Source organism: Eucyclogobius newberryi, unplaced genomic scaffold, assembly GCF_026437365.1.
Source record: "Eucyclogobius newberryi isolate DKJ021-1_F unplaced genomic scaffold, fEucNew1.0.hap1 SCAF_15, whole genome shotgun sequence".
Lineage (NCBI taxonomy): Eukaryota > Metazoa > Chordata > Actinopteri > Gobiiformes > Gobiidae > Eucyclogobius > Eucyclogobius newberryi.
Window position 1 is genome coordinate 6,038,152 of NW_027315779.1, and position 13,257 is coordinate 6,051,408.

The 13,257-nt window shown below is 42.3% G+C and overlaps 1 protein-coding gene across 1 annotated transcript in view; it reads left to right on the plus strand.

Moving 5' to 3' along the window:
- Positions 1 to 13,064, plus strand: part of LOC140360565 (von Willebrand factor A domain-containing protein 7-like) — a 31,526-nt gene extending 18,462 nt beyond the window's left edge. Inside the window, exons 11-16 of the mRNA XM_072445816.1 lie at positions 1,414 to 1,546; positions 2,403 to 2,546; positions 2,770 to 2,862; positions 3,479 to 3,729; positions 4,333 to 4,623; positions 12,614 to 13,064. Of these exons, the coding sequence (XP_072301917.1) occupies positions 1,414 to 1,546; positions 2,403 to 2,546; positions 2,770 to 2,862; positions 3,479 to 3,729; positions 4,333 to 4,623; positions 12,614 to 13,012 (1,311 nt within the window). The 3' untranslated portion in view covers positions 13,013 to 13,064. The remainder of the gene's footprint in view (positions 1 to 1,413; positions 1,547 to 2,402; positions 2,547 to 2,769; positions 2,863 to 3,478; positions 3,730 to 4,332; positions 4,624 to 12,613) is intronic.
- Positions 13,065 to 13,257: the final 193 nt, after the last annotated feature.

Genomic DNA, 13,257 nt, shown 5'->3' on the forward strand with positions numbered 1-13,257 from the left:
GTGGCTCCAGGGGGGTCCTCCCCGCTGTTCATATCGTCACCGACCAGGTCACGCTTCCTCTTCTTCTTCCCCGTCATACGGACCGAGGCGTTCCTCTATGTTGCCGTAATATCCAAACTGTTGTCGTTGTTGTTTTTTATGGCAGTTGGCATCCAAGTGCACGTTGTTGTCTTATGGCAGTCGACAGCCGAGTGTCGCGGTTGGTCTCTGGCGCAGCGAGGACAGGGCGTACACAGGACCGGAAATGCACGAGCCGCAGTGAGAGAGAAGAAGAAGACGAGGCGCTTTTATTCGCTTTCGCGCCACCTACTGGATGGCGAATTTTGGCACAACCCCGAACTGCCACAATTACAAAAACATTTCAAGTGCAAAACATCGCTAAAGACAACATCATGATATATTTTTACTACTTTAAGTCACTAGAACAATAATGCAAAAGCAGGATACACCCAGTAAACTCCTTTTAAATGTACACTGTTGTTAAAATAAAATATATGTATGCAGAATGAAACGCTTATGCTCTTAGTTTTTTAGTGTCTTTCTACTACAAAAATAACATGTAGATAGATGCATTTATAATTAATCAGTACAAAAGACCACAGTGCAGGAGGTTTCCATCAGTCCTCATATATTTAGAGATTCATTTGATTACATTTTGTGCTGTAACATAACTTATGCCTGAGCTTGTTCCATAGTTTTACTCCATTAAATCTTATCTGTTATATTGTTTGACGTTTTTAAATTTCAAATCAAAGTTTTAGCTATCGTCTCTTTCACAAAACATTTTTACTAAATGGTCCGGTAATGATGTTTGTCTGACATTATACATGTTTTGTAGTATTTGATATTCCACAATATCAAAAAACATTATTAGAGGATTGGTGTGCTCAATATTTCCAGCATTATTAATTAGTCTAATTGCCCAGTTTTCCCGCTATTGTAAAGAAAACGTACTGGCGATGTATATTAAACCCCTAAAAATATTGCTCCATCTTTGACTTAATAAACAATAAGTCTATATTGTGACAGGCCTAATTAAAGGTGGGCTATGTACTGTAACTTATCTGTGGAGAGCCAGTCACATGCTTGTTTCCATGGAGATGTTTCTTGCTTTGGAATGTTCTGTGTTTCCACTTTTTGTGCTAAAAAATGCTAAATGCTTTTTGTGCTAAAAAAAAACATGCCTTGGTACTGTGAACGGGCACGCCTCTCCACAGATCTGACCTGCTTATCTCCATGGAGATTGACATGTTGAAAAGACAGGTGACTGATCCTCCATCAGAAAAGTGACATAATGTGGCATTAATGTAAGCAACAAAAGACTAAACTGCTCATAAGTCACTGTCATGACTTTACTGATGTCGTCATGATGTAATTTCAGAAATCATCTTGTGTTTCAAATGTCTGCTTCAGGTGACGCTCCTGCAAACCGCCCGCAGTCCTGGAGTGACGGAGACCTTTCTTTTCATCGTGGATAAAACCATGACCAAAGTTATTGTGTACATGACAGGCAGCAGCATCGGCTTCACACTCACCAGCCCGTCAGGCGAGTCACGCATCAAAACTCATTCGAACCCACAGCTTTGTATGATATTTACAACAGTATTGCAACTTTTTGTCACGAACGGCAGAACGGAGCCAATTACAGAGCTGGAAACAGGTGATGATTGTAACAGGTTTTAATAGAACAGAGCTGAGAAATGTACAAAGGCATTGGTAAGGTCTGAACGACAAGGGAGGGTCCTGTCCAGCGGTGTCAGAGAGCAGGCGAGAGGCGTAGTCACAAATCCGTTCCAGGTTCGGTACACAGGCATTCAGCTTAGTCAGAGGAAAGGCGGAAGGAATACTCAGGACGGTCCAAGGTCGATAGCAGCAAACAGGATCACGAGGGTTAGGCAAAAATCAGAAGTCACAAATCAAATATCAAACGCTCGATAGCTGGGGCAGAACAGGGCAACGCAGACAATCTCGCACTGAGGCAGAGGAAACAAACACCTAAAATACTACACCCAGTGATTTACAAAAAGATACAGCTGTGAACCCACGCACAGGTGAGGAGAGCCTGTGATGAGCTTGAGAGACATGGGGGCGGTAACCAGAGAGGACAACAAGAAGGGAGGGGAAGTGAGAAGAGCAGAGACAGAAACACCGTGAGTAAAACAAGACAAGACTATACATCACCAGACCAGACGGTGACCATGACACAAGTTTATTTCACATCTCGAGCCAAACGCAATATGACAATTTAAGTCCAGTATTGTAAACATATGCTTAGCTTGAATCCATCAGAAATGTAATGAAAACAGTGAGTGAAATGTCAAATTAAAACGTGTAATGTGTTGATGATGTTCACTGAGATCTTAGTGGTTATTTGAGTTTTGTTTGATGTTTTATGTTTCCAGGGGCGACTCAGAGCAGCACGTCCGGGTCGCTAGTCAGTTCCTCAGTGATGGTGGGAAACTTCCAGACACTGAGGCTCAATGTCCAGACAGGAGAATGGAAACTGAAACTGTCCTCAACAAACCCCTACACCCTGAAGGTCATAGGTCAGCACTTACAGTTAGTTTAATATCAAGACTCTCATGAAGTCGGACGTATTCATTATAGTGCGTTGTTTATTATGATGTTTATTAAGAGGAAGTACTGGTCAAAGCACAGTACACAAAGTCCCAGTACCATTAATTGTCTACTGTAGAAGTGCACATGTATTGTTGACGGACTTTGTTGGAAAAAGTACATCTCTAACCAGACATTCTATGCTTTATGTAGGTCAAAGTCCCATTGACTTCCTGGTGGACTTTGTTGAAGCTTCTGAAGGTCCTTTTGGTGGATTCGACACTCTTGAAACACGTCCTAAAGTTGGTGCGTAAAATTAGACATAATATTTAGTTTTAATAGTGCTGGTTAAGACCTGGTTTATTCTGAATATAGAACAGTTTGAAGTGTGTGAGTGTGCGAGCTCTGGAGAGGGACTGTTTCATGTGAAGAGTGAAGGATTTGGTTTGATGTGAACAATGTTTTAAGCGGCTGAGTGGACTGGATGTGAATGATGTCACAGAACTTTTATGATGGTCTGGTCATTGTAGTACCATTTCCTGGAATGTTTTTTATGTGTTTTTTTAAAGTGAAATGGATCTCTTCTGTCAATGTTTAATGTTTATTGTCCATGTCTCATTAAATAGACTAAACTAAACCATTCTAGCGCTTGCCATATTCTAATAATAATACATTTTATATATACAGCGCTTTTCAAGTCACTCAAAGCCACTTTACATAACACAACAGTAATAAAAACAGACCATTTAAAACCACAAATCAACAAAAAACAGTAAAGGAATAGAAGGAGTAGCGAGTGTCAATTTAAGGATTAAAAGCAGTTCTGAAGCGGTGAGTCTTGAGGTTTAGACCTGATAGCTATAAGATGCTGTGAGCCTTGTTGTTAATCGTAAGACTTGATTCTGTATTTGACTGTTTATAGGTGTTGAGGGGTACCTTATGGTGACCCTTACTGGGACTGACTCTGCGACAGTGTCAGCCGTGTCTTTAGTGGAGTCGCAGAGGTCAAACGCAGTCGCTGGAGTCGTACAGGCTCAAGGGGAAAGCTTCCTGGTCCAGTTTGCCTCGCTCCCATCGGGACAGTTTGAGGTGCAGGTGAAAGGCAAAGAAGGCTCGTCTGTTTTCCAGCGACAGTCCCCGACCTCCTTCACAGCCTCCAATCTCACCATTACTGTAGGTATTTTATTTTAATGGCCTTGGCTGAGCTCTAGACTTAGACTTGACCTGTTTGGCTCCATATTAGATTTGATTTAGTCATGGTTCATCATTAGCAGAGGTTAGTGACATAGCATAGCAAGTCTACAAGCACACAAAATGATGATTATTTTATTTTAATATACAAAATTGAAATATTGTGAATATAATCAATAATACTAATAATATAATCAATAAGAATACGTTGAATAAAACCAATAATACTAATAATATAAACAATAATATAACAAAATTAAAACGTTTTTTAGATGCAAAATTTTAGTATTTCTGCAGTCTTTTCATCATATTTACTGGCACATTAAGCATGATAGATTTAATGAAATTGTTTTATTATTATCAGAATAATAATATTTTGTTGATATTGACCTCACCAAACCCTGGTTATTCTCGATTTCAGTGTTCGGCTTTCATTGGTCCCGGTCTACGTTTAACCCTGATCTTGTTTAGGTCTTGTTTGTAGCATTTTCTCAGTTCCCCTATAGTTTGTCTATATTTAGTGTGTGTAAAATGGCACTCGGCAGAAAAACTCAATAAAATGTAATGTTTGTTTGTATTTCCTAGGCCACCGCGGGCAGCCTTTTGACCCCAGGGACCCCCTTTGTCGTGCCTTTCACAATATCAACCAGTGAAGTAGGAGTAAACATCACCATCAGAGCCACCAACAATCGCGGTTTCACAATGACCTTCCCGACCACTTTAGTGATCGAGAGCGGGAACAGCACAAACGGGACAGTGACGCTCTCCGCTCCGCTCAACACCCGGTCCGGCAGCGACGTGACTCTGACCATAGAGGCCGAGACTCCAGGGAGGGACAATAACTACGTGGTGCAGCGATTCTCTGTCTTAAACGCAGTAAGATGTTTTAATAATCTGTGGATATTATATTTATATGAGAAGCTTTATTTTGTAGGCTTTATTCAGTGTTGTAATTCAGAATAATGTGTGTATATTATGTGCTGCTTATACGTATAACCCTCCAGTCGCTCCATGGACTAAACCAAATGACAGTAAACCTATAGAAATTACTAAATTACTATAGATTGTTAATACAGCAAAAAAATGTTCTAAGTAACAAAAACAAAATATAGTTGCACACAAATTAGCAAAATATAAATGAATGTAAACAAAATTTGACATACACCAAAAAATTAAAAAGAAAATACACAAATAAAAACTCTAAGCAGCACAACAACAAATATTCTTTGTGAGGCGGAGTGGAAAAGTGCATGCAATGAAAAGAATCTTGGAAAACTAGTTTCAAATAATCAGGTGCTGATCTGTTTACTGTCAAATGTCGAAACCAAGCAAATGTTTTTGTTCCAAAGCTTGATCAATATCTCTGACCTCCAGATGACTTAAAATATGCCTTGGTCTACAATTTCAATTACAACCAGGACAGATCTATAGCCACCTGAAGGTTTGACATTTGTTTCTTACCCATGTAATATGAAGCCTGCGTAAATTCACCAGGAAGACCTAACTTAAATCTGCGTCGGCCACCATGGAAGGACCCCTCTCCCCAGCTCCATCATCGCACTCAAGTGGGCGTCCGCCTATCCGTCTGAGGGAGTCAGATCCCTCACTTCACCATGAACTCTTCCAGGTTTCTGCGCTTATCCCAAAGAGGTTATGAAGTTTTTCCCGGCCAAGAAGGAGGGTGGAAGGACAGGGGACGTCTGCATCATGGCCCCCGCACCTGCGCCTCATCCCCAATCATTGCTCTCAAGTCGCTCCTCCCCGCTCCCAATCAGCGCACAGGCGGTCGCATTTAAGCCCTCAGGCAGATGGTTCGGCCGCATCAAACCGTACTGCGACCCACCACCTCCCCTCCTCCTCCTCTGCATCCTAATCATTCTCTCTACCTTCTCTCCACATCTACCACCACCAGTCTCCAGGCTCCGGGGGGAAGGTATCTAATTCAATCAGATCATGGAGTGCCCATGATCGCTACGCCTTCCACCGGGGTCTGAGCGCCAAATAAAGTGTAGTTGGAGATGTTATCGCTAACTTAGATTCGGGAGCAGGACCACGCCTCAACCTCTTACTTCCCCAGCAACCACACCTCCACTCTTTAACCACGCCTCTTATCACCCAGAAGGCCTATATATGCAGAGGCCAATCCCAGCATCTCTTGTCGTCTCTGCTCTCTCGACAGAGAGACACTACAGTACAGCGCGTTCATTCAAACCAACCATGAGCCATTTCCTCAGATTCTGATCCGTTCCCGATCTGAGCAATTCAGTCTGAAACATTCAGTCGGTCAGTTCCCCCGAGGACTCACCCAGCGCGATTCCACAGCTCCAAACACCATCAGCTCCTCCGCACCTGCGTCTCTCACGGACCCCACCTCCGGGACACTCCATGTCACCTCCGGGCGTCCACACAGAACACCGACCTCCACTCCACAGCAACGGCCTGGACCCACGCGCTCCTTCTCGCTCTCTGCCCCTCATTTTAACCGAGCGCTATCCGAGCTTCCGGAGCGGGGCACGGCTCCCGCGCCTGCCGGAGCGCTCCGTGCGTCGCTCCGTGTGCTGCGCCCAGGCGCACGTCTCCACTCAGGTGGACACCAGAGACCGTACCGCAGCGGGCGCACCGGGCCGAAGCCGGTGGACATTTCTTTCAGACGCTACGTCAATAAATATCCATGTTTTCGTCAGCCTCACTTCCTGGTTCCACGTCCGTCCGGAGGCGCGCAGCCGATGACGTCACCATTGCTCCACGGGCCGCAGCGCGACCTTTCAGCTCCCGCTGGTGGCGGGAGCCAGGTTGTACAACTCAATTTAAAGCAAGATTAAACAACGTTCATTGGGACTCGGCAATAAGGGATATCTTACTATGCGCAACTCATAATACTCAGTCTATTCCCCTCTATCAATCCGTCTTCTGCATTGCTCATACTCGAGTCACCGTAATTGACCAACTCCTACTCTCGATTCACCGTCCCAAATCCGACGCTCTGGGATCGCTTCAATTCCTACTCCTCAATACTACTACCCTCATATCTTTCATTCCTCTCATTCTCAATCTCATTCATCTCAATTAAGTTCCCTCATTCATCGCTCATATTGACTTCTTTGCTACCCGCAGCTCGTCAACTCCTAAATCCATGCAAACATTTCACTCTCCACTCCGGAGCAAGGAGACTCCACCTTAAATCCAGTTCTATCGACTGCTCGTCCAATCCTATCACTCTTGCATCTTATTCTCCATCTGCTTCCGTCGACGACCACAAACGCTAAAACACTATTCAAATGTACCAGAATTAACCCTCGTCTCAGTAACGGACGGACTGCTTTCGATTTCATCCAGCTACTCTTCAAGAGTGCTTCCCTTCACTCCACTTCCTTCATTTAAATCATTTTGGGGGTTCTGAATCGGCTGGGCTGATTACCCGAGACAGAGCCCCCATCCTGAGTCAACATTTCTACATGTCTATATTACTGTCCTAAATTTTGAGTCAGATTGGTCAATCTCTGTAATTTGACAAACAGACAATTTATTCCGTCCATAATTTTGCGGTGTGATGGGAAATATAGAAGTACAAGCGGAAAGCCCTTAAACCCGCTGCTCTCTGGTCAGTCAGTTTGTACTTGTCAGGGACCTCTTTAGACACCCCAATAACATCAAATACGTAGTATCAGGTGCTACTGGAACCAGATTGTCCACCAACCTCTCGACCTTGACCCTGCGGTATGGTTCTGGGTGATACTGATCACAAAAGAGATACATAGTGCCCTCAGCACTGTGTCTCCACATCACCATACGTCCTCGCTTGGTTCCTTAAGAGACCTTCTTCCGCTGCTCGCTTCGGTCACACCTTTGACACATACGAACTGGTACATTTCCCATCTCAATTCATAATCTCATTAACATTACATGTAGTTATGTTGTAGCAGATAAAAAAACTCTTAGTTAGTGCAAACAACAGTGGCTGTGGTGTAATCTGCCATTGTGTTTCTTCAGCCTCTGTCATGTCAATTGTACATTGTACATTATACATCATGCATTTCATAACCTTTCAAGTTGATCACTTATTTTCTTCCCTCTATTCTCCTGGTCTGTGTATGTTTCATATACCGGTATACACAGTTGTGTATGTTGATCGATTGTCCCGATTGTCCCATTTGTCCCGATTGTCCCGATTGTCCCGTGCATAATACAGGTGTTCAGCACCCATATTACCGTCATCACTTGATGATGATAACTCGTTGATTCTTTTCCACAGAGTATGGTACTCTGCGCACCGTAGCCTCTGGCTCTCGTTCATCGTAGAAGAGTATAGTACTTTGCCGTAGACTCTGGACAAAACTCATACAAACAAAGTCCTGCGTCTGCGATGTTATTGATCTGCCGCTGTGTTGTCCAGACATTTCTCTCACTTTCCCATGAGAGCACCCATGTTCTCGTCCCTCCAATGGTCGGTGTGAGGACGACACGGTGTGGCTCCGTCCACCTTGCTCGTCCACCTGGCTCGGTCTCTGTAAACACCACATCTCCAACACGATCTGCTGTGGTGATAAACAAAGTCTTTTCGACAATTCAGTGTATTTCAAACAGTTTTCTTATTTACATTTTTTTTTTTTTTTTTGTAATTATTGATTCGGAATATTTGTTTACACGTACATCCCCCCTTTTGATAAATGGCCTTGCCCATTTGTCAAACTACTACATAATTCTACATTTAAACAAAATTCAATAATCCAGATAGTTTACAACATTCACTAATCCAAGATGTAATCAAGGAAGAGATGGAATTGCGTCTGTCACTCCAACTCCGCAATGTCACCTCTTGACCTTTCACAGTTCAGTGGTCACATCCCTGGCTGAGCCCCCCCTTCCACGGCGCTGGGCCCCCACCTGTGTGTCTGTAATCTGACACAGCCTCTGCGATCTGCAACTTGTAAATCTGTTTTACCACCATTTGTTTCAAACTCCAAATGTTTCAAACTATAAATGTTTCAAACTCTAAATGTTTCAAACTATAAATGTTTCAAACTCTAAATGTTTCAAACTCTAAATGTCTGGTGTCCACGTGTGCGCGCGTATGTATGTAGTGTCTGTGTGTATGTGTGTGTGTGTGTGTGTGTGTGTGTATGTGTGTGTGTTTCAAATACATCAAACAATAACAATAATTATCCCAATAATTCCCCGTTGAGCTGGCCATAAGGGTCAGTTCCCAACTTAGAGTATTCTTCACATAATTAATAATTTCACATCTCCTCTGTTTGTGTGGCCTGCATAAGGTCACCCATCTAATGTAATATGTTCTAATCTTCTATATGTGCTTCAGGTGAGTTTCAAACTCAATCTCTCACACCTGCTCATGTGATGCTTTACAAACATTGTGTATTAGTTTGTTCTAGCAAGTCTATATGTGTATTAAAAATCAAAATTATTCTAAACCTTCCCCTTGTCCATAAGGCAAGTCTCTTTTATCAACCCTTTTTGCCTACTTTCTTTGTCTTTTCTTTGTCACGTCATCTTCCTCTCTGTCTTCCCCTCTGTCTTCCTCTCTGTCTTCCTCTCTGTCTTCCTCTCGTAACGGAGGAAACACCCATTTCCAAATTTCTAAACCTGCTTTTTCTTTCTCTCTTTTCACTTACTCTTACCTTCACTTGTAACCTGCTTTTCCTTTCTCCTTGCTGCTGATATAACAACAGACGCTGCATCCCCTGGGATTCCCGTTAGTTATCTTTAAAATATCCCTGTCATTCTGCTTCTAAACCCATGTATTGATTCACCCATCCCCCTGTTAAGTTTTCACTATCTTCAGGTAATCTGCGGGTCTCATAAAATGTATTCTTCTCCTGCATTACGCTGCTCTACACTCCTCCAGAGTCTTTGCCAGTCAATAGCCCCTTATCTCTGACTATTTTTATGACTTGGTGTCCCATGTTCCCCCACTTCTGCGTCAATTGCCTTAGTTAATGACACATTCATGTCTTTCCTGGGAGGGCATTTGACGTCACTATTTAACTTATTCCCTCACTTACGTCTACATGCAACGAGGTTTCCTCATGATAATACAAATAAATGAGTTACTGATATACTTTTACTATCACTTTACTTACTGCCCGTTCTATGTCCAAAAACATCAGTAGTCATTCATTTACCCACATTATCACTTCCAGGCCTGTGCCTGTATTTGATCCTAAATTTAAAAACACTTCTGTCTTTTCGTCCTGTACTTTGATCTAGTCATGCATTAAGTCCAAACAATATTTTTTGTCAAGTCCAAAAATAAAACAAAAAAACAAAACAAAACAAAACGTAGCTTTGTTCGGTGCACACAAAAAACACGACTTTTGTATTCTATGTCGGGGACAGGAAGTGTCCTGTCTGTGATCACATTCCCCAAAATATTGGCCATCTATAAAAATCTGAATTCATCTTCATCTCTTATCAAGTTTAATACAATCTTTATAATTGATTGTTGTCAATCAAACAAAATTCTTAAATTTGTTCTACAGAGCTCTCAAATACTAAAATTTAAAACCAGCTGAGTTTAGTTCCTAATTTATTCCTTATTTCATCAGTTCAGAGCGTCCTCTGAACTGCTTTCCCTTCTCCTGCCTTGTTGACCCCCCTTATCTCCCCCTCTCTGCCACGTCATCTGAGCACCCTGGAAGTCTCCCTCCAAAATCCTCTTATGACTTTTCCTTTGTCTTTTTACAGTTTGGGGTGATAATTCTGGCATTATGCGGTCTCGGTCGTCTGAGAGAAATGCTACTTGCTTTACAGACACGTCATATCTCAAGCTTCTAGTAGAATTTCTTATTGATTTTCCACCGGAGATAATGCTAGGTGTTTAAAGATTCACCCGTGACTGCAAATTTTAGATCTCTCAAAATAACGCCTTGTGACCCTTGTATGATTAATTGTGATTCACATTTGTTAGTTAATCACTTATTAATCCTCATTCACACATTCACACTTCTCTCTTACTTACTTACATTCACACATCTTTATGTCAGTAACAACTCGGCATAAGGCTTCATGACTTTCTTTCGGTGAGAAACTTAACTCGTGGTGAGCAATTTAACTCCTTTATGTGAGAACTATTTTTCCAGCAATAATCAAACTCCTTGCTTATGTGAGAAACTTATCTTGTCCATAAGCTTACAATATTTCCTCAGTAATATGAAACTGGGTATTTCCTCAGTAATACCTAACTGCGCATAAAAGCATACAATATTTTTCCAGTAAATATCAAACTAATGCATAAAACGTTTCATGGCTAACTCTTTTTCACACACAAAATTTTGTCTGACCTTCTTTGTCGCCTGTGTTCTCCTGCCGCTTCGAAACGACGCGCTCTCCTCGCGGAGAATGAGGTGCGATGGGCGGCCACGGGGAAAAGTGGACTTCTTTTAGCTGTGCACAGACTTCACCGATTCACCCGTCAATCTCCGCGAAGGGCAGCTTGTCATCCGGCTCGAAGGACCAGAAAATGTCAGGGAATTAGACATACACCGATGCTATTCCTTAACACATTGAGCACACAATTTAACTTAGAATATGAAACGACACAGAAATGTCAGACATTTGTATGGCATGCATGGGAGAAAACGCGGGGACTGATCACGCAAGCTGTGGTAAGCAGCCTGCGTGACCCTCCTGCGTCTCACCCCCGCGTCTCACCCCGTTTTTTCCCATGCTGGTTGGTTTTATTAGATATTCTGGAATAGGCGGGTCACATTTCTCATTGGTCAGCTTCACATCAAGGCACTTGGTATTTTTCCGTAGAGATCAAGCCTTGGGTAAACATTACCCAGACTCCTCTGGGTTATCACCCCTCCTAGGGTAAACATCCTTTGGCCCATCTTTACGACCCCTTCACAAATGCAGTTTGTCACACACCCGTTCTTCTCTTAGACTAATGATGCAGATAAAATATCACTATTATGCAGATAAAATACATCACAGAAATATAATCATATATTCACATTTTATCACAGAGGCTCATCGCAATTACATCAAATGCAAAATTTTGAATTATTCACTTTGTCATTCAACAAATTCGAAGTCAAGTTGTCAAGTTGGTTTGTGGCCCTCTGCCCCGTTTAAGATTCAAAATGCAGCCCTTGGTGAAAAAAGTTTGGACACCCCTGCTTTATACGAATTCCTCCCTGGGCGTTAGCCCTATTAACCTGAAATTTGGTGAGACTCATCTTCAGGGGTAAAAGTTATACACATTTTTATTCAAAGAGTCACATTTTGCCATTAATTCAAAATAAAATTGCTTTTTGAATGGTAAAACAAAGGGTGGAAGATGTGACAGCGTCACAAATTCAGCAGTAGATGTAATAAAAGGACAATTGGGGCGCGTTAGCGCCCCCTTCTCTTACGGCGTGGCAGCGGCGTGGCGAGGGCCGATCATTGCCGCTTGCGGCTATATTTTTCATTGTTTCCATGGAGACGTTATTGCTTTGCCTAGAATGTTCCATTACATTGTTCCACATGTGTGATAGAGTTGCATACACCTTTTAATGAATCATGTAATCAGAGGTGGAAGATGTATAAAAAAATCGCATTTGTTGTTATGGAGATATGCAAAATTAGAATAAAAGTACCTGATAAAAAATAAACTGAACAGGACCAACTAGTGTAAACTAGTGTAACCTTTTACACAAGGGTATAACGTGATTTTTCTGCACTTTTGCGGTTCATTTTATGGTTTTGTGCAATACTTAAAGTCACATTTCAGCTATTTAAATATCATCTGAATATCCTTATCGAGATACTCCAAAAAATATGGAGGTGTTAACTTTTGTCGTTACACCTCTATGTGTAATTGCAGCACTCATTGCCTAATGTCTGTGCCCTCGTCCTCCTCCAGGTGACGGACTTCTCGGCTCCTGTGTGTGAACTCTTGAGTCTCCGGTCCAACTGCTCCGTGAACTGCAGCTCGCTCCAGTGGTCGTTCTCGGCGCGGGTCAGTGACGGCGCCGATGGGACGGGTGTGGAGCGGGTCAGTCTGAAAGAGGGCAACGGGACCCTCACCACGAGTCCGGACCCCCAAAACCAAAACAGCACCAAAGTGTCCTTCAGCGCCTCCTGCTGCTCACCCTCCATGCAGATACTGGTAGTGGACAAAGTGGGGAACGTTGACACTTGTACTTTTTCCTTTGAGGGCATGGAAACGTCTCCATCGTCCCTCGCCGTCAAAACTACTGCGACAAACTTTCTACTTGTTCTAACCACTTTAATCATTTTGTTTTCTTCTGTGACAAAGTAAAAGGCCTAATAATACGTTTCCCAAAAATGCATAGCACAAAACTGCACAAACCTTTAGTCTTTAAAATAATGTTACGTTATGGTACAGTTGCACATAATCTTTTAATGAAATATATATATTGTTTGCGAAAAAGTTACATTTATGTGCACCATATTTAAAATTGTTTTGTTTGTTGTTTTGTTGGGTTAGGGTTACAAAATGTGTGAGAATGTCTGAAAATAAAAGCTTCTATAAAAGTTTGTAAT